Consider the following 24,263-nt stretch of genomic DNA (forward strand, 5'->3'; position numbering starts at 1 on the left):
CAGAGCCCCAAACGACCGAGAGCAGATGATGTGAAACCAGACTATGGTCTGAAATGTTCACGTTCAAACTGATGTCATTACCTTCATGCCGTTGTGGAAGAGCTTCCCCACGGATCTGATGCAGCCGTCGGGCCGCTGGTGTTTGGACAGCCACCTCCTGGCGTCGATAATGTGCTGGGGATGCACAAAGATGTACGGCGTCGCCCCGCCGAAAGACTTCATCACAAAAGAGGTCAGCCTACAAGGTCACACACACACACACACAAAGACACACACACACATACACAACGTTTTTTAAGAAAACAGTTCTTGCTATCTGTGCCTGTGTTGGTAACCCCAGAATGAACCCAGCTTCAGGACAATTACATAACAGCCTCCTGTCTCACACCACAACTGCATCCACAACTAATGTCATATTCCTGTGAGCAGAATACAGACAGCTGCAGCTCAGAGAGCCTGGCTTCTGCAAAGTTAAACGTCCACATCCCAAGGACACATAAGCTCCTGGGGGACCACGCACGGTCACACATATACCGTTTGAATGGAGTTAAGGCTTTAAATATTCTGAAACCCCTTTTAAAATATCTAAAGTTGCATTAATTAACTTTTTCAGTCACCCAGGGGCAGCAGAACAAGCTCTGAACACAACAATGACACACCTTTAAGAGGTCAACATGTTGATTCCCGACACATCCAGCAACCAAAGACACCCATATTTAAAAGCCAGTCTAAAGACAGAGCTGAACGGAGGCTGAATATTGGACTGGATTCATCAGTCAGTGTGAATCCAGTCCAATATTCAGCCTCCGTTCAGCTCTGTCTTTAGACTGGCTTTTAAATATGGGTGTCTTTGGTTGCTGAATGCTCCACAGTGTTGATAGTCACTAACTGTCCGTCCACTGTCTGGTGCTGGGCAGGGAAAGTATGATGATTATCGGATCTGTTCCTCTGGACACAGCCGTCTGCTGCTGCTGAGGTAGATTAAGGCTCTGAGACTGAACCAAAACAAGGCTAAAAAACACAAAAATGCTGCACAGCGCTGAGGGGGAACACCAAGTCAATGATCTTTCCCTGTGAGTTTTACACCGCGAGTGAGCCCGTTTCACACGGGCTGTTGTTGTCATACTGACAGATGATTGGTGCAGCTTTAAAAAAAACACATTAATAGTTTTGGCCACTTAGAAAAAAACAGGAACGAGCTGACCAAAGACAACAGCACTGACTTACTGTGAGTTCAACGTGTTGGCTAACGGTTGCTTATTTCAACATGATCTCACTCCCGACTCCTCATGTACAGCATCTTAGCGAGTGGGCCTCCGCATCAAACCGTGACGCACTACCTGCCCTCTAGCATCAGATCTGTGCAAGAACAGATCAGCACCTGTCACGTCACACACAGAGCCTCTGCTCATGTTAAAATACTGATGAGTGCAGCTTTAAAAAGGACAAATACATACATGGCCCCTCTCTAGTATCGGTGCTTGGTGTGGCCATTCTGGGCTACTGTAGAAACATGTCAGTGCAACATTCAGACTGTGGAAGAGGAGCTGCTCCCTCTGTAGATATAATCAACTCCTTCTGAGGTCACGACTGTACACTAGATCCTCACAAATCACACACTGCACCTTCACAAGAAAAAACAACAGTTATATTCTTACACAAGTAAAAGTCCTGCAATTTTAATGTAACTGAGCACTTGAGGTAAGATGAGATGAGATGTTCCTTCATCGATCCCGCTCAGGAGAAATTCACAGGTAACACAGCAGCACAGAGGGAAACAAGCAGCAGCACAAGAGTGAGTCTCAAAAAATACAGTCAATAATACACAGAGCCACACTTCCTCCTAATCACACACACACACACACACACACATTCACCCACACATACACACACACACTCACACCAACTGCCAAACTGCCCAGCACCCTTTCAAAACCACAAAGGCCTTGTTAAATCCCCCGAGGCGCAATGCTGTAAGCCCATTAAATGCAAATATTAATATTTCCTGGCAGGTTCCCCACAAAGTAAATGATTAGGATGCCTGCCGGTGCCAAACACCCCCCACTGTGTCTGCATGTCGTGTTTATTCTCTCATCAAATCAAGTGTGAGATTGGGGCTGAAAATATTCACAGTTTAACAGCAAAGCTTTGAAAATTGTTTGAGGACCACTGATGCAACTCCGACCTATTATGAGTTATATAACCATGAACATATAACATATTACTCATATTAGTTTTGGGTCTCCCGTTTTTAAAAAGGCACACCATCGAGTTTTACTGACGGGCGTGGAAACAAAGTGAGCAGACAGTCTAGCTCACCCTACATTTAGTAAAAATATTCAACTAAAATATAAAAAGAATTGAATACGGAACATTTGGTGTTGGTGTTAAGGTTGGGACCTAAAATGTTCTTTTATCAGCTCCAAAATCTTGAAATCCAAAGGACCAATCTGAACAGTTTCCAGGGAGGGCTGCTCACAAGTTAAGGAATATCTAACATCATTAAAAAATAGAATTTGATATTTTGTAGCATGAAGATTATTTTAGTGCCTGAGCTTGCATAGTTTATTGCACGTCTATTTTTTTGAGGGAGTGGAAAGATTTGGAGTTACATAGCAAATATTCCCTCTGTGGTCAGAGCTAACAACACACTTACAACGAAGCCAAATGAAAAAAGTAGAAACACATTTAGAAAACATCTTCACAGCAGTGTCGTTCCCTGGTTTTTGTAATGACGGGGTGGGACATGCGGTTTTAACCAACAGATTTTGTTGATTTGATGAACAGATTTCCATGAAGGGAAGCACTCATGCTCCTACATCTGAAAAGAGGTCGAGCATATGCAACACTCTGAGAGAGCTGTGAGATTGTGAGAATGTGAGACACTGTCAGAGCCGACATCAGAAAACGACTTTCCATTAACAGAAAAGAGTTCAGACTATAAAACTTCGGATTCTGTAACTTGATTTTATATAGCTTCATGCTTATAGCGGTTTTCAACTGCTGAAGAACCGTTCAGAATCAAGTGTACCTGACAGTTTGATACTGCCTAGTTTTTCCCCTGGTAATGAATAGACTTTATGGAAGGACTCTAACAGTGGGGTAACTAGTGTCTGCACCGTCAGCAGCATCTACTCATCATGTCGCTGAAACTTGTTTACTGACCAGGTGTTTCCAGAATCATCATTCTTCCCAAAGGCACTGTAGGAGCCGTCATCATGCTTGTAGGTCAGCTCCCTCTGATATCCTACAACACACACACAGCGACGCAATAAAACATGATCCACAGGAGGCAAAGCCAAGAGAGCGACGTCTCATCAGATGCATTTCTGCAACACTGTGACAATCACTGACATTCATATGACAGAAAGTAACAGTTACATCTGCTTCCATGTATTTGATTGGCCTTCAGTCATGTTACTTCCATGGGAAAGTCATGATCTCTGACCCCGACCTGGACTACCAACACAGATTTATATGTCATTTATCTTCCACAATCATTTCCAGGCACACAAGTTTTCAGCTATCAGTCAGAGATCAGCCTTATTCTGACTGTTAACTGAGGACATGCAGATATTATTCAGGTTTTGGAATCATGCTTTTGACACAGCACATTCAGAAATATGGCCCAATGACAGCTTGTAGCTCGGGCTGCCACACTTCAACTCTGCCTGTCTACTTCGTCAGCTCTGCGTGTTTCCTGGTCAACATTTTGCTTGCTTGCCCACATTCCAACAAATATTCTAATGCTGACCTTTTCAAAGAGGTGGCAGAGCGAATTAAAAAAAAAAAAAAAAAAAAAAAAGAGGCTGCGTTTGTTAATCAGAGCATGGATGGCTGCATGTGAACAGGAATATTACTGCAGCATTCATTTTAATTAGCCGTGTAAAATCAGAGTATGAATAAGGGCAAAAACTGAAATATGTTGTGCATGGAACTGTAGCCAGCGTCCATCACAGAGGGGACGGACAACTCACCGCTCTCCAGGAAGCGTGTTGCTCTGTCCTGAATCTCCTTGGTCAGCTGACCGGTGCTTTTCAGGTAGTTGAGGATGAAGATGTTGGGAGCGAACAGCACCATGTTCTGCTCCCCGCAGCCGTACGGCATGGCCAGGAGCTTGTCCAGGTTCTTAGTGGCTCGGCCCATCAGGTCACCTGCAGGAGGAAGACGAGACAGATGGTGAAGGTGACAGCCGGCTAAGATTTTATTCATAGCAGGTTTGAAGGTTAAAGTACAGCAGACAGTATTAGCTGATCATTCAGATATAAACTTATACTGTGGTCACGAAAAAGAGAAAGACACTTGGTGCCACTAACCCAGAACAGAGACAGAGGCCCTGGCTGATCCAGCAACGAACATCTCAGGCATCAGGAGAGAGATTTTCTTCTCCACAGGCCCCTCTGGCAGCGCACACAGGAGAAGGGAACACACATCATTGACATATGAGGGAGAGAGAACTTAAAGGAACAGTTTGGCATTTTGGGAAAGTCCCAAATATTCACTTTCTTCCAGAGATGAGAAGATCGATACCACGCTCGTGTGTACCCAAATATGAGGCTACAGTCAGCTGCTGGTTAGCTTAGCTAAACTAAATCATGCATTTCTCAAATCAGCATAAATGTTGTCCGATATGTACAGATGTGAAAAGTTAATGTTAAAATAACATGATGCAGAGAAAGATCCCTGGAGTCAATAAGAAATGTATTTCAGTTTATATTTTGGGATGATTTGTGTATTTTTATCATTGACAGTATATGATTCAATTCCCTGTAAAGTTTTCAGATTCAGTGTACTGATGTCATTTTGGACAATAAGCTGATTTATAAAATCTGAACATTTTACGCCATGATTTCGCCACCTTCTTCTTCAAAAAGTGTTTGGGCTCTGGCTGTTGTTATCCTTTTGTCATGACATGGAAGTTACCTGCGGCCACAGTCCGTTCCATACTTATCTAAAATCAGCAGTACCCAATGACCCTCAAGAATCAATTATCTCTCTGTGAGAAGACGCTGAGACGTTCTGTCTCATCGCTGACAAGTGTCCGTGACTGAATACTTGATGGATACATCTTAAACTGTTGTTCTCTCTGCTGTGAGTGACGGCCGTTTGCCCTGAAGTGAGGCTTTCAGATAAGAGACGCTGATACTCAGGTCATTAGTGAGCACTCACCTGCAGGACAGAGCAGAGCATTATGACTGATCGTCTGTGGTGTTCCTTCAGCCTTCAGGAGACACAGAGAGAGACATATTAGTGAGTGATAACAAGGCCTGGTGTCTGTGTGTGTGTGTGTGTGTGTGTGTGTGTGTGTGTGTGTGTGTGTGTGTGTGTGTGTGTGTGTGTGTGTGTGTGTGTGTGTGTCCACAGCCCGGTACATCTTACTCCTCTGTGCCCTGGAGCACCATTGTTGCCCAAAAACGATGAGAAACACTGTTGGACTGTATTTTACTTCAAGCATCATCACGAGATCAACAGACGCAAAAACAGCTCTCAACAAATGCACTCTTCCTGCATCAAGGACTGATTCTTTTCAGACAATAAACTACATGTGACTAGTTTTTCAAGCTTGTCTCCATTAAGATCCACGCATCATTCCCTGAGACTATAAAGAAAATGTCCATCTGTCTCACAATGTTAATGAAAGTGAGAACAGCTCCTGGATCTGTCCCTTTATCTGGATGGGCACTAAAAGATAATGAGGTCTGGTCTGGGCTGAGACACATCCTCCATCCAAGTTTGGTGGAATTCTGTTCAGTAGTTTTAGTTTATTCTTGCTGACAAACCGTTGGAGCAGCAGACAGCTGAAAACAGAACCTGATGGAGGAGGTGGATGGAGCTCCAGAGCACTGACCGCATGTTGAATGGTTCTTTCCCATTTTCACAGAGAAAAACAATTACGAGTCCCAATTAAAACACAGATTTGCGACTATTGAACTGCTGACAATATCGATTGAGTTTTATATTTTGTATTTATGTAATTGTCCGTCAATAATGATTTATTTGGCACTTACATGTGCTCATGATGAAACAGGTTATTTATAGACTAATGATGCCATCAAACATTGGTTGGTTATTTATGGTTTATGTAACACATTTCAAATAATTATGTTTTTAAATTTGAAATATCAGATTTAAGAACAGTGACAAGAGAGTGGGCCACTGAGCTGTATCAGCTTGGTCAAACCTTTTCATAACCATGTTTCCTACCAGCATCTTTCAGAAGTGGCATTTAATTTCTTTTCATCTTGTAGGCTCAACATCTTGTTTTTCTCTCTGATGCCTAGAAGCTGCTTGGGGTTTTGCAACATTTCCTGTTTCCTTTCTAGACTAGTGAAGTTTTTATCTGACGTTAAACGCCATGTCACCTTTGAGCCGTTCGTGTCTGGATGACAACTTTACATGTCTGACTTAGTTTGGGCAGCTTACGTTTGCACAGGCAGCCACACATGGAACTATTTGTATGGATTGTCATCCACAGTGAACCCAGCGTGGTGTTGCACGTTGTCAGCAGTCATTAGTGTACACTCGCTGTGGGAGGGAGTTATAACCCACCTACACTCCTCACTGACTGGTTTAGGATGGCACCTAATGTAACGGGCCGTCAACGTAGGAGTGGACGGTCGGACTGTCTTCATTGATTATTTTTAGCTGTCATTAAAATGTCACAAATGACATATCCCCATCCCAACAATCAAACTTAGTTATCTGTTAGCCACAGCACCGCTCACAGGTGTTGTACCTGTACCACTCTACAGTCTTGTTCCATGTTTGCGGACAAGCTGCTCTGATGTTGTGATGTGTGAGCGTCACTGACCTCCACCAGCAGGGTGCGGACCACCGTGTCGATTCGGCCCGTGTCGGGGACGGTGGCCACCTCGTTGCCACACAGTACGTCGGTCCTCAGGGCCTCTGCGCTGACCTTCAGATTCACCTGACCTGTGTGCACACAAACAGTGTTTACTGACAGCTGGGCTGTATTGATTGCCGCTCCCTGTCACTCTTGTCACATTTTGTGTACGGAGGCAGAACAGCTTTTCTGTTGGCTTTTCAATCCGACTCATTATCTTCCCTGCGCCTCCATCCCTCCTCCTCCCCATGTGTCCTATGTTATTCGCCCTCATTAATCCCCATTTGTTGCCTTATTATACTGCCTCTCCCCCATACTCTCACCCCCTCCCTTCCTTCCTTCCTACACAGCCCACAATCCTTCACAGAGGACAAGTACAGATCACCCCCCGAGGGAGCAGTTTCTGACTGTTTCGTCAGAGATACTACCTGACTTGTTAGTACAAGTGATTGTCAGCATTCCTCTCAGGGGGAGCGCAATTTGACATTCATCAGAGCCTTGTCTCCATCCGTGCTGATGGAGGCTGATAGAAATCCTCTGCTTTCAGGCCAGACAGCGTTACAACAACAGCTTGCAGCGGTGCAGCACGCAACAGCTGTCAGTGCCCTTAATCCAGAGTAATTAGCTCGTTCTGTCTCATCTTTGTCACTGAAAGTCTAAGTTTGGTATCGGACGGAACAAACAACATCAGTATTTAATTATAAAGATGTGAAGATTGCACGAGATCATTAGTGACAGCATTAACAGTCATTTGGAAATTTGCTTTGGGCATGAGGCTGTAAGGAGGGGTTGACTCTGTCTGACATGGATGCAGGTTTTTGGATTGAAGCTAATAGGTGATACTTTTCACAGATATTAAACATCGAAATTAAATTTTCTTTTTTAATTAAATAATTTCATACAGTGAGATTGTGCCTCTGAATTGTTCATCTCAGGTTGAAAAGCCTTTTAATGAGCACATTAAAGGGCCGTGCCAGTGTTTTTGGAAGCTTTTACCCATTCACTACATATCGCAAGCACACTATAGTGTTTCATACACATTCACGGATTTAATGTCATACCTTTAAAGGCAGCCAGTTGCTTTCCTTCTCTTTGACCAGTAAGACAATCAGTGCATCGCATCATCGTCACAGGGCCCCTCCTACATCACTGTAGAGGGGGCCTGGACCGACTGTTCAGGGGGAATGGACGTGTGCGCTTTTGTAAACTTCATATTTAGGTCACATTTCCACTACGCACACGTTTTTTTGTGGGGTTTTTTTTTTTTTTTTTTTAATTTCTTTGTGTATTTAAATTAACAGGCTTTCCTTCAAATCGTAATCGCTCAATCAGATTTGTACCACAGTCATGTAGAAATGTCTTGGTTATTTCACATTAGAGATTAGAGGAGTGTGTGTGTGTGTGTGTGTGTGTGTGTGTGTGTGTGTGTGTGTGTGTTTTCTGTCTTGTTCCTCTGGTTTTCTCACTGATTTAAAGAGCAGCTTCACCTTAGCCCCTTCACTCCATAATAATTAGGGAGAATTCTTTCTGAATTAATTAATAACATATTTGCATAAAACAAGCATATTTGTTCTCTCTCATGAGTATTAAAAATGTGAAAAATATCCCTTTAAGATGCATGTAGAAAAGATAAAAATGTGCAATTAATTGTGAGTTAAATCTGGACGATTGTGCAATAAATTGTGATTCAATATCTTAATTGATTGACAGGTCTAATTTATTATTTATTTATTCCACTGAAGACTCCACGCTCCTGAGAGAATACTGAAGAAGTGAGCCAGTGTCCTCAACACAGCAACAGCCTTGCTGGGGAACTGGACCCCGAGATCTGCTTTTAACTCTTCCCCAGAACTGAAAGATTATTTAGACCGCTGCATTTACTTAAATAAAAGAAAAGTAAATTAACAGTTGGTCAAGATTGTGCATTTGTCACAGATCCAGATACAACCTTTTCTCCTCTGTTCAGTCTTTGGTGTTGGGTAGTCAGTGGCTGGTAACATATTTAGATCCGTCACTAAGAGCAAATATAAGTAGCAGTAACACAATGTCTTCTAATGCACACTCACTTTAAATGCTCTTGGGTAGTTTTATCTACAGCAATACATCATATTTTAGAAACTCATCATATGTTTTGTATGTAAAATGACAATCATGATTATCTGTTGCATGTTTTTTTGCGGGGGGGGCAGTTTAACCTCACTTCAATAGAGGGTCTGAGGACAGAGGACGTCACACACTGTACTGATGTGATTTGGGGCTATATTCAAAAATGAACATAACTACAGCTGTCAAGCATAGTGAGTAAAACCATTTTTTTCCCTCTAAATTGTAGTAAGCATAAGTGAAAAGGCAACAGAACTACAGTGTACGTCCCAACACCGCTGGTTCTCATATCAATCTGCATTCCCAGCTGCATTACCCCACAACACCATCACTTGACATCAAAATGAGAAAAGATCTCTTGTTCTTGGTAGAGAGGAACTCAGTTCAAGTGTTATCATAGTGTATCGTGTTATATAGTAAATGGGATGGAGATTCCTTTGGTGCTGCAAAGTAATGGTCATTAAATCTGTTCATGTTCACATGTCCAGACCACCACAGGAACATACAGTATCTCGTCAAAAAGCACATGGTGTCTTTGACAGGCTCACACATTTTGCAGCAAAATATCAAAAACAATCTGAATTGAGCCGGCGTCATATTCTACCTAGAGCGGTCGGCGTTACAATCCACGAGAAGGTCCTGCTCTCCTCCCCACACAGACACACGTTGTACTGGCAGCCCTCACAGTTCCTGAAGGTGTACTGGTCTGAATCAGTCAGTGTAACTTTCACCTGCAGACACACAAACACAAAGCATACTCAGTCTCAGAAGCAAAAATACGCACAGTCTTTCTGTTTGCATATCTATCCAAACACCAAGACAACTTGGTCTACCAATCATACCCAGACATCCTCATACTCGTGAATCCATCCATACAACTGCTGTGTGTTAGAGCTTAAAAACCTACCATGATGCACTTGGAGAGATAGTTGAAGACCGTGGCTTTGAGTGTGAACACCTCCCCTCGGATGACAGAGTAGGGCAAAGTGAGACTGACAAAGAATGGCTGGAAGGCAGTCAGTCCAATGTTGGGCGACACGCCGAAGCCCACCGAGGAGACACAGAAAGCTCCGGCTGCCCACTTTGTGATGGTGTCAGGGACTGTCTTCTCCACATCCACTGACCCACTGTCTCTGTGCAAACACATGAGCAAGAGTCAGACTGAAACCAGTTCAAGTAGCATGAAGTTTGCATACTTATGACTTCCGACACAAATATGCAATATCATGAGATCGTGATCTGTTTATCCAACGATCCCCATCAGAAGCACATGGATGTGCCTCTAGCCCTCCTGGGGTCCTGATCATAAAAACACAACACAGACATGCACTAAGAAAGTGCAAACTATTGAATATGAGAAAACAATCAAGTAAACTATACAGGCACAGTACAAGAGGAATCAAGCATGAAGTGAAAGTGGAGTACAAGTAGGGCAGCTATGCCCTAGACAAAGAGCTGACAGTCGTGCTCGCAGCTCAGTGAGGCTGCCTCAGAGTTGGTATGATGGTGACCATGTTTATAATCATAGCTTAGATCGAGCTGAAGTTATTACAAATCATCTGAAGGGTTTAATTAATGTCTGAATAGTTGCAAACTTCATGCCAATCCATCCAAATGTTGGCCCAAACGTAGACTGCATGGTGGTGAAGTCAGAGGATCTCAAAAATCATTTGGATTCAGCTGTTCAGCTGTTATGAATGAATATCAGATCTAAATGAAATCAATCATCAAACAGGATATTTCAGTAAAAGCCAACAAAGTCGACTTGCTGATGGTGATAAAGGAAAAAAATGATGATCACTAAAGTCATGGTTGCTTCTGAGGATCATAAATGTCTCTACAGAATTCTATTCAATCGTTGAGATATTTCAGTTGGGACAAAGTGATCGCTCTACTGACAGCGCATCAATGCAACCTTAAAACAAGCCCGTCGACCTCATGGAGGCATTAGTGAGATTACCAAAATCATTAAGTTGCATTCTGTGAGGGCCATGAATGTCCAGTCTGAAATCTCCCATCAAGTCAATTCTCGTGAAATTGTGGATGAAGAGGAGTTGACGAAGTGGAGGCTGATGCTGCCATGCCACTCGCCTGACTAGAAACAACTAATGACAGATGTCGTAGCACTGAAACAATTAATCAATTAGTCAATCAGCAAGTAAGAACAATTTATGTTATTCGTCAGAGGGCTTTTTTGAGGGGAAATATGTGATGTCACATAAATCTGTGACCACGGTCCTGTTCGAGCAGATTGACTGCAGGGTTTTTCTGTGTGCAATTCTTAATAAATAATATAAATGTATGGTTGGGCAATATTTCTTATCATCATCATGATATGAGACCATTCATCTCAGATTTTGCATATCATTATATGATTTCAAGTCACAAGTGTTGTCTTTTCCTGGTTTTAAAGGCTCAGTACAGTAAAGGGATGTTATTTTCTGAACTCACCACACTGTTCTACTTGTTCTAATACTTGTCTTTACCCACTCAGTCATTATATCCACATTACTGATGAATAATGATTAAAAATATATCGTTATATTATATTTTTGATACTGATTTGGCTGGCTGGCAGTGGGTGGGGCTTGTCGATTAATCCGGTCCTTGGTGTGATAATTAAGCTGGATAACTGCATCCAGTGTGGATTTTATCGCTGAACCATGTTTGAGACCCGACATCAGAGCAACTGCGTTGCTGTGAAGACAGAAACCCATTCCCTCCATCTTTTTGTTCTGTTTTGACTACCAACCACCAAAATCTTTAAGGAGACCTGTGCCGACATCCCTGGGGCCGGCCACTCATGGGGAGCCAACGGTCAGAGCTCGCTGTTGTTCATAGACCAGAGGTAAGCCCACACTATACACTGCCAGCCAGTCTTTATACACTTGTGTTAGGGAATGAGCCTGCCCTAGACACCCATCAATTCTTGTAACCATATTGAAAGTGCCAATAGTCAGAATATCGAGATATATGTATTGTGTGACAGCCCAAAATTATCTTTATAATTCTAAATCCATATATGCCAGCCCCATAGAGACCTTTTTATAATAAAATATACATGATTTGGAACAATTAAAGTATTTATCAAGTAATATCTGAAATGTGCATATTTGCTGTTTTTCTCTTGATTGTCCTTGAAAACCAAACATCTTTGGGTCTTGGACAGTAATTCCATTTTAGAGGTGTCTCAACTGAGCTGGGGATGTGGCAATCTGATACTCAGTATCGGTCAGATATTGGCCAAAATCACTCGATCACATACCTGAGAGGAGAGAATGTATAATCCAATCTGATTTATTTGCCTGAACTCTCCCATAAATGCTTTAACTATGCATGACATGGAGTAAAGAGAGCAGCATGTGTGATGTGACTAGCTGGAGCGAGCTTGAGTTAGACTCTCATCATGTCAACTGTCTGAAATTACTTTAAGCTAATGGAGGAAAAAAGCAAACCAGCTGAGTGCAATTTATGCAGTGCAAGTGTTTCGAGGGTTGGCGGCACCATTTTTGAATCTTCAACACCACAAATTTGATTGAACACTTGCAGAAACACTGAGTATGTTGAGTCTTTTTTAGGTTTTTTCCACTGGCACATTTGGGAGCGCTGAGTCGCACATCCATCACCAGTTTTACTGCGTCAAGTTGAGACGGGCCGGCTCCAGAGTAGGTCCAAGCCGGGCCCACGCTGCCTCCAAGTGGGCCACAGTGACTGAAACCAAACCGTAACAAGTACTCGTCTCCCCCTAAAATCAATACTGAACTCATGTTTGTGCAGGAAACCTGAGAGAAAGACATAGTTAAAAGTCAATGTGCTCAGCTCTCAGGACTTATGTAGCTTCTGACTGAATTAGGGCTGCAGCTATCGAATTTTTGCTTTAATCGAGTATTCTACCGATTATCCCATCGATTAATTGAGTAATCTACTAAAAAATAATTCTGCATTATTAAACAACAATACCAAATAATGCATAACGAAAATTACAGGCCTGTTATTATTCCAACTATTTCTAACACCGGGAGTAAAGGTGTGTGTTTGTTTATGTGTGCACTAGAGCTGCAACGATTACTCGAGTAACTCGAATAATTTGATTACAAAAAAATGGTCGAAGCAAAATCTCTGCCTCAAGGATCCATTTAATTCCTATCACCAGCATTATGTCAGAGTTAATTTTTCCACACGGACTGTTATTGTGGACACACACCACTACATTCAGAACTGAGTTAACGCGATGGCGGAGAGCCAAGAAGCCGTCCGTAAAAGTCGAGAATGTCCAAAGCTTGAGATCATTTCACACTTAAAATGAAGATGAAGATAAAAAAGTGCAATGTGTCTACCGCAGAGCAGAACTGGTGCACCACAACAGCACGTCAACAATGATTGAACATCTGAACCGAAAGCATCCAGTTGTGAGCACCAGCTCACCAAGCGTCGCCGACACTATCAAATTACAGCGTAAGGTACATGTAGAGGCTGTAGCCTGATGTCGGTATGACTAGATATCATGTTAAGATGTGGAAACTAATTTGTGGTAAATAGCAAGAGAATAATAGCCTACACCAAAGAACTCCTTTCCACACACACACACACACACACACACACACACACACACACACACACACACACACACACACACACACAAAGCTTTTAAATGACTATATAATGGGGGTCTTTTATTGTGAAGAAGTTATAGGGAATGAAATGTGTTTGTGACTGAATTAGCTGAGCCACTTTGTGATTTTCGATAGTACTGTGGGGAAAAAAATTTCTGCGTGTAAAGAAGTCAAAATAAAAAGAAGCAGCACTCCTGTAAAACTGATAAATGATGTTGTCTATGCATTTCTTCTTTTAGAGAAGCAGAATATTTGTTCTGCAGTTTAAGCATGTTTTTGAATGGCTAGGTCTATATCTATACCTTTGTCATTTAAGACAGGGGGAAAGGCTGTATCACATTGATGTCAGAATCAGCAGATGCTCTGCTGTCTTATCGATATCAGACATGAAAAAGTGGTATCGAGCCATCCCTAGTCTACATTGTTAAATGACTAAAAGACCAGGCAATGATGACGACTGTTATACGACTGAAAATAACAGTAATATAACAGTCTAACACATTTGTTGCTCGTGTTAAAAAGACAAAAAAAATCTGAAAAAACGTGTTTTCATATGATATATTAGGATTACCCCACGGTAACTAGATCCCAGATCCAGGTTTCAGGGAAGAATGTCCTGACGGTCTCCTTCTTCTCCTCCTCTTTACCTTTCACACCACCTGAGCTCTGAGGCATCATGTTGAAGGCCATGGGAACCGGAGAGTCTAAGACATCTAAAAACACATGGATTGAAAAGAAGAAAAAAAAAAATCAATTCACAACTAAACTTACCCAACAGTAACCAGCTCCCAGATCCAGGTCTCAGGGAAGTATGTTCTAATAGTCTCCTTGGTCATTCCAGCTGGATCTGTAACGATCATCTGGGACTTTGCAAATGGATCACCATAATCTGCTTCTTCTAGAAAAACACCACCAGACTCCATCTCTAAGAGAAGTTTACATTCTAAAGGGTAGTTTCTCGTTCTGGGGTTAATATCAATGTACAGTGAAATCAAAGCACACATCAGTGGAAAACCATCAAACATACCAGCATCATAGTACATTAAGTCATAACTCCTGTCATGGCAGTTATAAGGCTTTTTCACATCGGAGTTGGTCAGAATTTTGATTCCAATATCCTAGAAGTGCGAGACAGAGAGAAAGAGAGAGAGAGATTTTAAAATCAGTTAAGAGATTGTCCCTTAATGTAAATGATTCATACACAGAAGATAACTACAAATCACAGGCCCAATCCCATTAACAATCTTCACCCTTACCCTTAATTTGAGTGAACCCAGTTGCCCCTCAAAATAGAGCAACATGGGCTGAATGGGACAACCCTTCAACACCTTCATAAGTCTTCAGTAGTTGACAATGACATTTATATGAACTAACTATACATTTCAAATAATCACCCTCCAGCCTACTATTTAATAGCCAATCCAAATAACCAATTCTATACTTTAAAGATGCTGTAGACATCATTCTTCTGATTGGGCTGTCCAAAGTAGACTGAGCGCTTTGTTCGATCAGACGCCTCCAGTCCGAGCTCAATCGCCAGGTCTGGTTCTGGTTCAGGCTCTGGTTCAGGCTCTGGTTCAGGCTCTGGTTCTGGCATTGGCAAAGGGAAGCATGGATACGGCTCAAAGTCTTCCACTTCATAGCTGTATCCTGACAGCTTCTGCAAAGGCAGCTGGCTGTACACCTGCACAAAAAACACACGTCCATGGGCCTGGGTAAGTCGGGCAAAATCCACAAATTCATGACCTTAATATTATTTTATTTATCTACAAAATGTAGTTTGTATTGGCACAGTTATTGGCATTATTTCCACTCATCTCTGAAAGCAAGCCAGACATTGTTTGTGTTACAATAAGAGCACCAGATGCTATCACGGGTCAAGATAAACCCTGAGCGTTAGTGTCGTACATAGTCCACCGTGAGCTCCTGCTCTGACTGCAGCAGGAGGACGCTCTGGTCGATGGCTCTGACAGAGCACATGGAGCCTGGGTGTGCCTGCAGACTGAGTGTCGTCTTCTCTGCTGGAAGCTCCTGGAGGGATGGAAACTTCAGAGACACCTACACAGCACACACCAAAGTGGAGACACATTAGTCGGAGAACTGGTTAAAAGAGGCTCAGTATTCGACTTAAAATAACCTAAAATGCATGCGTCGTCATACTACATTGTATGTGAAAAAGACTTGGGCTCATTTATTGTAGATTTATGTTATAAAAAAAGTCCAGATGGAGCGGTACTGGGGTGGTACCTTGTTATTGAGGCAGAGTTGAATGGGGTAATCCTGGCTGTCAGCCACGGTCTCTCCACTGGGCATCACAGTGTAAACTACCACCTGGGCAAATGGTGCCAGGTTGGTAACCTGACGGAGTGGGATGGAAACCTCTCCCCTGTTGACTGAGGCAGAAACAGAGAAAGACATGGATATGTGACATGTGGCCCGTAGTTCACAATCAAAATACATATTTTTTTTCCTCATTCTCCTGATAACAACTGAGATATCTGTATAATATTTATTATACAGATATATTATAAGTATTTACTGCATATGGGTCAATAATTATCGGCAAGGTTAGCCTGTAGCTAACTTGAAAATTAGCTTTAAAATAATAAATAAATGGGAAATGTAGGGGAGGGAAGGTCCCCGGCTGGAACCAGACCAGCCATTTAAGGTTATGTGGTCCATGCCTTAACCATTATGCTACTGACACAGGTTAGCTACTTGTGGTTGGCCAGGAAAGTTGGGAAAAGCATAACCCCAGCATATATGCTGTGTTTATTATGTTAACAAATGCCAAGAGGGCAAGCAAATCGAATGATCACTCTCTCTCTAGCTCTGATTCTATTTGATGCTGAGCAGTTTGCACACGGTGGAAATCTTTGTCCTTTTTCAATGTAAAAAGCTGCCGCTGCTGGAAACAACACTGATGAGAGCAAACCGAAACAGTGACAGACACCGAAATGCTGACTGTTAGCCTAGTAGTGGTCATGTGATCTAGTGTCAAATATACAAATATATACATTATTAAGCTCAGTTATTTTAACTACAATAGCACGCACGATCCGGCAGTAAAAAATATAATGCCCATGTTCGTATCACATGTGTAGCTTATTGATGTGAAAACACTTAATATGATCAGTTCAATAGTGCCGACTGTGGTCTTTTCTTAGCATTTGCTGACAAAAATAGAAATACAGTCTACCATCAATGTTAACACTAAAGACAGCCATCTTTATTATAATATTGGCTTTTACCAGTTCCTCCTTTAACAGCTGCTGACACCCGACCGTGCTGCACAATTCCACCTCTGGACACCACCTACATTGAAACAAACAGAGAAAGGCAGAGAAATTGAATGCGTCCTTCACATAATAGGGAGGAATCAGGTGTTAGGAACCATCTAATATTGCAGAGTTGGTGCTATTGCTGGAACATCATATTAACATCATAATCTTTTTTTTTTTAATGTCATAGCCTTGCAAATCAGAAAAAGGGCTGGAAAATGCATATTTGTTATTCTTTCTAACATGTGGTTAATGTCGTGAAAAGGTGTATGTTAAACCAAAAATCTCTTTTCCTGAACCTAACCTGAGACAGCAAACTGAAAACTATAAAAAAAATAAAAATAAATAAAAAATAAAAAATGAGTATGTCCAATACTCAACCCATTCAGCTACAACAGCTTCCTCCAAATGAGCACTAAGTTGAAAAGCTAAACCAAGTAGACAGTATAGCTCATTAGCCATCAAATGAATCTTACCAGGTAAAAGAAGTCAACCTCTACTTCTGGTCCCTTCTTTAGCTCCTCCCCCTGGATGATGTACTGAGCACGCACAGTGGCATCTCTGTCACAGGAGATCTCCTGGTTGACCTGCATGAGCTTCAGAAAGCTGCTGCTCTTGGAGTAAAATGCTGCGGCGTGGTGGTAGGCTGACCTGTAGTCTGGTCTGCGCACATTGGCCACATATGGCTCATTCTCCTCCGTCTTTCTGGACCTCGCCTGTTGACATGACAGCCAGAGGTCAAAGGTCAGATTTTCACTCAACAACCTTCACTTATCAGCCTCTTGCTCTTAACTATGAACAAATATATTAAACCAATCAAAAAAATGGATGAATCCAATAAGAATTTAGGTCTGTGTGGTTCTGTACTCCAACATGATCAATACAATGGAAAGTTTCTTTAATTAGATATTGACTGTATAACTGACAATTACTGAACCAGTTACTAATAGGAAGCCATCAGCTAAACTGATTCTTCTGGGGGGAAAAAAAGGCTCTGGAAAGCTGTGACCTACCTTTAGAGTCACAGTGTCTGTCCAGAGGGTGGTGTCCAGAGAAAATGAAGCCATGCCTTTGGTGTCTGTAGTGAGTGTTAAGTTTTGTGAGTCAAACGCAAACAGGTACACTGCCTCATTGGAGACAGGTTTGGAGTCTGGGCCGACCACTTTGACCTGCAAACAAATCAGACAGTTTAGGGTTACAGCTAGTGTTGGTGAAAGCTGTTTTGTTATATTTGTAGAACATCTCTCTAACATCCTGACAGAGAGCAATAAATGTAATTATTTTTTACAAGTGATCTGAAGATTGGTTACACTAAACTCAATGTGGATGATGCTCAAATTGCTACAAGTGCAACAAGTCTTTTGTATAAGAAACAAGTTCATATCTTTCCAAACGTAAGAGCGCCCTTAAAATATTAACTATATCCTTCCCTAATTCCAACAATGACTATGTTAAGCAGGTATAATATGTACCATGATCACAGTGTCTGTGTTTAACACTCATTAGTATATGTCACTACACCAAGTATAGCCAGGGCCAATGGGAACGTCATTGACTTGCAGGTTTTTGGTCATAAACCAAAGTATTGGTGGCTATGGATCGCAAATATTATATAAGAAAAACATCCTAAGAGGAACACGATTGTCTGTAACATTTCTAGTCAGTTCAATCAATTAATACTGATACATTTCATCTGCAGAACAGAAATTTCAGTCTGGAGTGATGGACCAACAAACTAACTCACACACATTGCCACCTGCAGTTTGCTTGGTGACCTCACGGTGGCGCCGTTATTGTGTTGTGGAACTCACCCAATATTCGCTGAGATATTCCCGTCTGGACCAGCTTGGGAACCAGATGAATCTGCACTCTCATGTTTCATTTGGATTGGTAGGTACATCCATCTCTACATGTTCATCTACATACGTGTTCTGCTGTCATATTAGCTACCAAAGTGCTTCTTCACACAACTGAGTGGTTCTAGACTCATTTGTATTTGCAAATTGATCCTGTGATGCCGGGAAAATTCTGGACCAAATGATGGACCAAGCAGCCGACTGATACTGTGATGTTAAGGGCCATACCACTAGCATGGATAAAAAGCATGCATCTTTGTGCTGTGCTGACAGCAGGCTGTAGCTCCCAATGGTCATTAATGAGACGGATTACCTTTCCCTCGAATGGGATGCCAGGCTTGTACGCTGCAGGTACATCCTCAAAGGTGACAGTTCTGATCTGACTGCTGAAGCTGGCCCGCCCACTGCCTTTAAGAATGACCCCTAGATGGTAGCAAGCATACAGATCACAGCTCATCAGGAACTAGTGGCGATTACTTCATGAACAGTATCCGGCATTCACTCAACGTACCTGTGCCATATTCCTCCATTTCAGCACTAACGTCAAAACTGTCATCGTACATGCTCTTGGTGAGGGAAAACTCCGTCAGGTTCACAGTTTTCGAAGCGCAACCACTTTTATCCGTCTAGAAAGTGATAACAACAGTTCATTTCAAACTCAATATTCATAATTGGTGCAAGTACTGTAACAATGGCAAATCATATTTTGTATGTGGAACACTCACCGTCATTTCATATGTCTTGCAGAGGTCAGTTTCTTGGAAACTTGTATACCAGTGAAATCGAATGACGCTTCTGCAAAACACAGCCCGCACCGAACCAACAACGGGTTTCCCGTAAGTGTATCTGCAGGATACAGAGAAGATTTTAATTAGAAGCTAACCAAATTTAAGCATGAGTCACACAAGTAGGGTGTTAGGTGGAGATTAAGCTTTTCTGGGGGAAATTTTCCAGAAGACAGAAAATGTAGTACTGACTGAGAAAGCAACAAACAGCACAGTATCCATCTTGGCACATGTGGATGACACTTGCTGGCTACCTTTTCTCCAGGGAGCATGATGGTTTAGTTCGGCCAATGTTTATGTCGTCATTGGTTATTTGACTGTTGTAATAACTACATTGGCAGCCACTGAAAACATGCTGTCATCTCGCTTCAATCGATAGCTGCATTTTCTTTTCTCCATCTTTGATTTGAGCAATTCATACACACATTAAAACCACTGATATCGTCAGGAACATGACAAAGGTGCGACCTGGCAACCAAACTCCCAATCCCATCAAGGACCCATGGGGTGCGCTAGATCAAGTCTGATCTATTGAGGTACCACCGTACAATCCACAGTGGTTTAATGATCCAGGACAATGCACTGCATCGAAATATCAATGTTACTCCCTTTAGATGTCTGTCCTTTTAATCTTGTGATTGATCGTGTAAGTGGGGGGGCTGTAGCCCAGGAGGTAGATCAGGTCATCTTGTACTTGGAAGGTCACATGGTTCGAAACCCTGCCTCCCCCAGCTGCATGTCAAAGTATCCTTGAGCAAGACACTGAACCCCAAATTGCTCCTGATGAGCAGGTTGGCCTTGCATGGCTGCCTCTGCCATTAGTGTGTGAATGGTATAAGTGTTGTAAAGCATTTCTAGCGATCAGTAGACTACAAAAGCACCATATAAAAGCAAGTCCATTTACCATTCATTCAACACGATTTGCTGTGAATTCAAACAGTAACATCCACTGGGAACAAACATCCAGGTTAGCAGTTAGCCTAGCTTGCTTGCTTTATCTTTTTGGTGTTTGAAGGGCACAGACATCACTAACTGGTGATAGCTAAAGCCAAGTGGACTTGTTGAAAAATGACACATAGATAAAATTAATCGTATCAATAATGGTGTAATATGCAGTTTGACACTCTCAGACATATGGACACAACAGAATTACAAGATGTCTCGTAGTGTTGCTCGTCCTTGGATGGTTTTCACCTCTTCAGTGGTGCGGTTTAAGACTGACATATTTTTAAACTCTGTCATGATTATGGGACACTCACTTTCCACAGATCCTAAGCGTTGCCTCTTGGTCCAGGATGGAAATCACACTGGGTAGGTGAACTTTTACTTCATACTTTGGCAAAACTAAAGCAAAAGAGACACAATCAAAAATATTACAGCTGGAAGTTTAAACATATTAAACACTTTATATTTTGTCAACTGTGAGATGATTATTCTTTCGAGAATTTAACTGCAGCAGACCGTATTCCTTGATGTCAAAGCTGTGGGATATTTGCTCTCCTTTGTCTGTTGAGGCGGTGATCATGTAGCTTCCTTGCATCGCCTCGGGAATCACTGGGTGGGAAAGATCAAGGATGCCACTAACAAGGGCCTTGTCCAACCACTGGGCGATTCGATTTGAATTGGGATCCTACATCAAGACAGTTTTTGTCAAAAATGATGATTATCACATGTTCAGAAAACAGCCTGGTTTTCCAATTTATTCATTCCTTCCTCTGACCTGGTGCTTCTCCTAGCTATGCTCATGAGCAGGTGAGGGCGGCGGTGAACACATACTACAGATGTTACTGAAACCCCGCCCAGTTTAGAGTGATCCAATTAAAGCACCAGAACCATTAGATCACACTTCCCTTGTAATCTTATACCGTACCCATCTATTCTGTTTATGTACTTTAGTGCAGTACTGCGATTTCAGTGTAGTTTTAAGTAGCGTAATAAAGGGTGTCAAATAGAGGTGTAACATTTTATCTGGATCCTTATCGAGTCAGTGATAATGGACAGTACTTGTATAGCGCCTTTTCTAGTCTTAGCACTTCACAACATCCACCCATGGATTTCAGAGCAAGATGGGTCAACAGACACACAGGACATCTCACTCAGCAGTCTGCTAGCTTGTTGCTCAACAGGTGGCCGATTCTGTTGCCAACCGTTGCTGCCGGTAGCCATTTAGCTCAGATGGCAGTGAAGCTAGCAGTCCAGACTCGGTTCTGCCAGGGCCGGTAAGCACGTCAACTTGAGCAGAAATCTCTCCAACGCAAAATTTAGACATTGTAACATCAAAACTGTCATTTCTTTACAGCATATTGGTCATTTTAGTTTTGAATGTCTGCAATTTAAATTCTTACATATTACACCTTTGAGCCATGAAGATTAAGCTAACTGATGAGCTAATTTATGCTGTGTAAAACGGCATTGGTTTATGCTAATAATGATGACATGTAAAAAACAACTGTTTAAGATATTATTGATCAAAATTTGACACCCTTTAAACGTTCTTGTTGATGAGCCGTGTTTTATGTGTGTTAGACTTAACTGCACTTAACCCCTTACAATTATTTAGGTGTTGCTTTTTACTTTTTACAGCAGTTTTATAGCATTTTCTGTGACCGACTGTGAAATGATACATCTGCACAATCAAATTTAAATAATTTCATGGCAGACTTTGATATCAGCAAATATCACACTGTTGTCAAAAAAAATTCTATAACATCACAATGACACACAATGACTTCAGTGAATCTTACCTGGAGCTCCACTACTTTGTACTGAAAAAGAAAAAAAAACGGTTGTATGAAATCAGGTGCACACAGAAGTTGCACAATACACAAAATATTCAATTAGATTACATTAAAGTGTACCCATAAATGTGACAACGCCCCTCTTTTTCTCAAATACCCAAATGTGATTTTTTTTTTTCCATAGCTTAATATAATTTTATAAATAAATAGAAGAGAGACAAAGAAAACTCAAACTACCACCAAAAATCCAAAGAGATTTCTGATTCACATTCGGTGTTTTGATATTTTACTCATATACTGAATGAACAGTTTTACTGTTTCCTATGGGACCGTCACCTTTAAAGCTGAAAGGACTTACTACTTTTCAGCAATCTAGCCTCATCATATGATGCCTCTGAATGAAATTCACCTTCACCGCACGCACTGATGTTTTCAGCCTCTCAACACAACCGCAAAAGGCCTTCAGCTCGTATTGATTCAGATGTTTGGGTCAAATGCAGTGTGTGCCAAATGAACTCTGACAGCATGTTTATCACACTACTCCACACAGCGCTTTACACCCACGCTGTCTTCAAAATCAACAAACAGCCCTCCCTTCACCTCCCACTCTCCTGAACCAAAATAGACCTCGCTCTGCAGATTCACCGACTGCTCGGTAGAAATCACACCAGACTACAAACTTCACTGGCTGGAATGATGACACACATCGTACATTATCAGGCTTTGCAGGGGCGAGAATGAGTAAATAATACTCACCACTCGAGCTACAGGGATGAAGTTGGCATCCATGGAGACGATTCGGAACTGGACTTTGAAGAGAAGAAGGAAATCAATTCAATCATCACTCAAGCGTCAATCAGTTCACTTTATGGTTGCCGCTCCATGAAGTTAAAGGACTTATGAGAAAACACTTAAAAAAAAGTTCCTAACATCATCCTGACTTTAAAGAGCAGAAATCCCCAAGCACAAGATGAATAACTCTGAGGACATCCCAGTGTCTAAATGTAACCCCGATGACATCATTTACATCACCTTCAAGTAATAGCAGTCCTTATACCACTGCTAGCATCACATAGAGGCAACAAGTTGGCCAAACCATTGTCTCAGCTTTTTGAAGTGAATACTAGAATGGCACCAACAGTCCCCTTTAAACCGACGCCCTCCTCAGCTGAGCTGTAACCTTGGCTAGCTCAGTTAGCCAGCCTCTCATCGATGAATAGATTCATAACTTCTTTCTGTGTGGCGAGCTTAGTAACCAGCTCATGATTTCTAGAAAAGAGACATTGCTGCAAGTCTTTCAAATGCCATTCAATGCCATCTAGTTCCATTATATTCAAGAGGATTGAAACATATGTGGTCCACATCTCCAAAACTCGGCAGCTCACACAATTATGATGCAGGTTAGACGAAAAATGTGGATTTCGGATTTTGGGCTGTATTGTCCCTGTAAGGAAAATCTACATAACACCATGCATTGGGCTTTTAACTGTGATTTGACGGATGGTTTTTAAAAAAAAAATATTTTAATGAATACAACTTCTGCCAAGAATTCTTGAGGAACCACAATTTTTCTGTGTGCTGAATATAGACGTAATTCCTAAAGTTGTCAAGTAGTGGCTCAGCATTATGCAGATATTGTAATATAGCTCAAAATTGTGCAAGTGCAGCTGAATTGGTAAGAAGTGCAGAGAGGAGAGAGAGGGTAGTGTGGGTTGTATGAACAGTACCACTGCAGTGGCAACGATTCTACCAGACAGCAAGAAGCTGCAACACTTTAAATATCCTCCTGGTGGACGTGGTTGGAGTAATAGCACCACCACATGTGACACTTACCAGTCTGTCCAGGTTTGTAGATCGGTTTATCAGTCTGGATGATATGGATGAAAGCAGCAGGCTCAATGAGGATTTTGGTCTTCTTACTCATGGAGGCGCTCTCACCCTGAATAGTGACATTAATGGATGCCACTTTCCTGGTGCGCACTGGAGGGACCTACAATACCAGAAAACACACATCTGTGAGAGAAGGCCAGTGGATGTTTGAGG

General features: G+C 41.9%; 1 protein-coding gene and 1 long non-coding RNA gene across 4 annotated transcripts in view; one reads left to right on the plus strand and one right to left on the minus strand.

Moving 5' to 3' along the window:
- LOC119031132 (alpha-2-macroglobulin) overlaps positions 1 to 24,263 on the minus strand; it is a 35,116-nt gene that overhangs the window by 7,737 nt on the left and 3,116 nt on the right. The window contains exons 3-26 of one of the 3 annotated variants that reach the window (XM_037119368.1): positions 24,054 to 24,210; positions 22,977 to 23,029; positions 22,227 to 22,247; positions 20,944 to 21,112; positions 20,742 to 20,826; positions 19,423 to 19,543; positions 19,209 to 19,323; positions 19,011 to 19,120; positions 17,855 to 18,010; positions 17,318 to 17,557; positions 16,812 to 16,875; positions 15,808 to 15,953; positions 15,469 to 15,618; positions 15,002 to 15,244; positions 14,588 to 14,678; positions 14,132 to 14,273; positions 9,855 to 10,080; positions 9,552 to 9,678; positions 6,812 to 6,933; positions 5,170 to 5,221; positions 4,317 to 4,400; positions 3,978 to 4,154; positions 3,166 to 3,247; positions 82 to 238 (exon numbers count right to left, since the gene is read on the minus strand). In XM_037119368.1, the coding sequence (XP_036975263.1) occupies positions 82 to 238; positions 3,166 to 3,247; positions 3,978 to 4,154; positions 4,317 to 4,400; positions 5,170 to 5,221; positions 6,812 to 6,933; positions 9,552 to 9,678; positions 9,855 to 10,080; positions 14,132 to 14,273; positions 14,588 to 14,678; positions 15,002 to 15,244; positions 15,469 to 15,618; positions 15,808 to 15,953; positions 16,812 to 16,875; positions 17,318 to 17,557; positions 17,855 to 18,010; positions 19,011 to 19,120; positions 19,209 to 19,323; positions 19,423 to 19,543; positions 20,742 to 20,826; positions 20,944 to 21,112; positions 22,227 to 22,247; positions 22,977 to 23,029; positions 24,054 to 24,210 (3,090 nt within the window). Of the gene's footprint in view, positions 1 to 81; positions 239 to 3,165; positions 3,248 to 3,977; positions 4,155 to 4,316; positions 4,401 to 5,169; positions 5,222 to 6,811; positions 6,934 to 9,551; positions 9,679 to 9,854; positions 10,081 to 14,131; positions 14,274 to 14,331; positions 14,486 to 14,587; positions 14,679 to 15,001; positions 15,245 to 15,468; positions 15,619 to 15,807; positions 15,954 to 16,811; positions 16,876 to 17,317; positions 17,558 to 17,854; positions 18,011 to 19,010; positions 19,121 to 19,208; positions 19,324 to 19,422; positions 19,544 to 20,741; positions 20,827 to 20,943; positions 21,113 to 22,226; positions 22,248 to 22,976; positions 23,030 to 24,053; positions 24,211 to 24,263 lie in introns of all 3 variants that reach the window. The other 2 variants (XM_037119378.1, XM_037119359.1) reach the window with 2 other exon arrangements.
- Positions 98 to 8,749, plus strand: LOC119031146. Its single transcript, XR_005078536.1, has 2 exons — positions 98 to 232; positions 8,587 to 8,749. It is a non-coding gene; the product is annotated as an uncharacterized LOC119031146 (long non-coding RNA).

The sequence above is a fragment of the Acanthopagrus latus genome, chromosome 2 (assembly GCF_904848185.1).
Source record: "Acanthopagrus latus isolate v.2019 chromosome 2, fAcaLat1.1, whole genome shotgun sequence".
NCBI lineage: Eukaryota > Metazoa > Chordata > Actinopteri > Spariformes > Sparidae > Acanthopagrus > Acanthopagrus latus.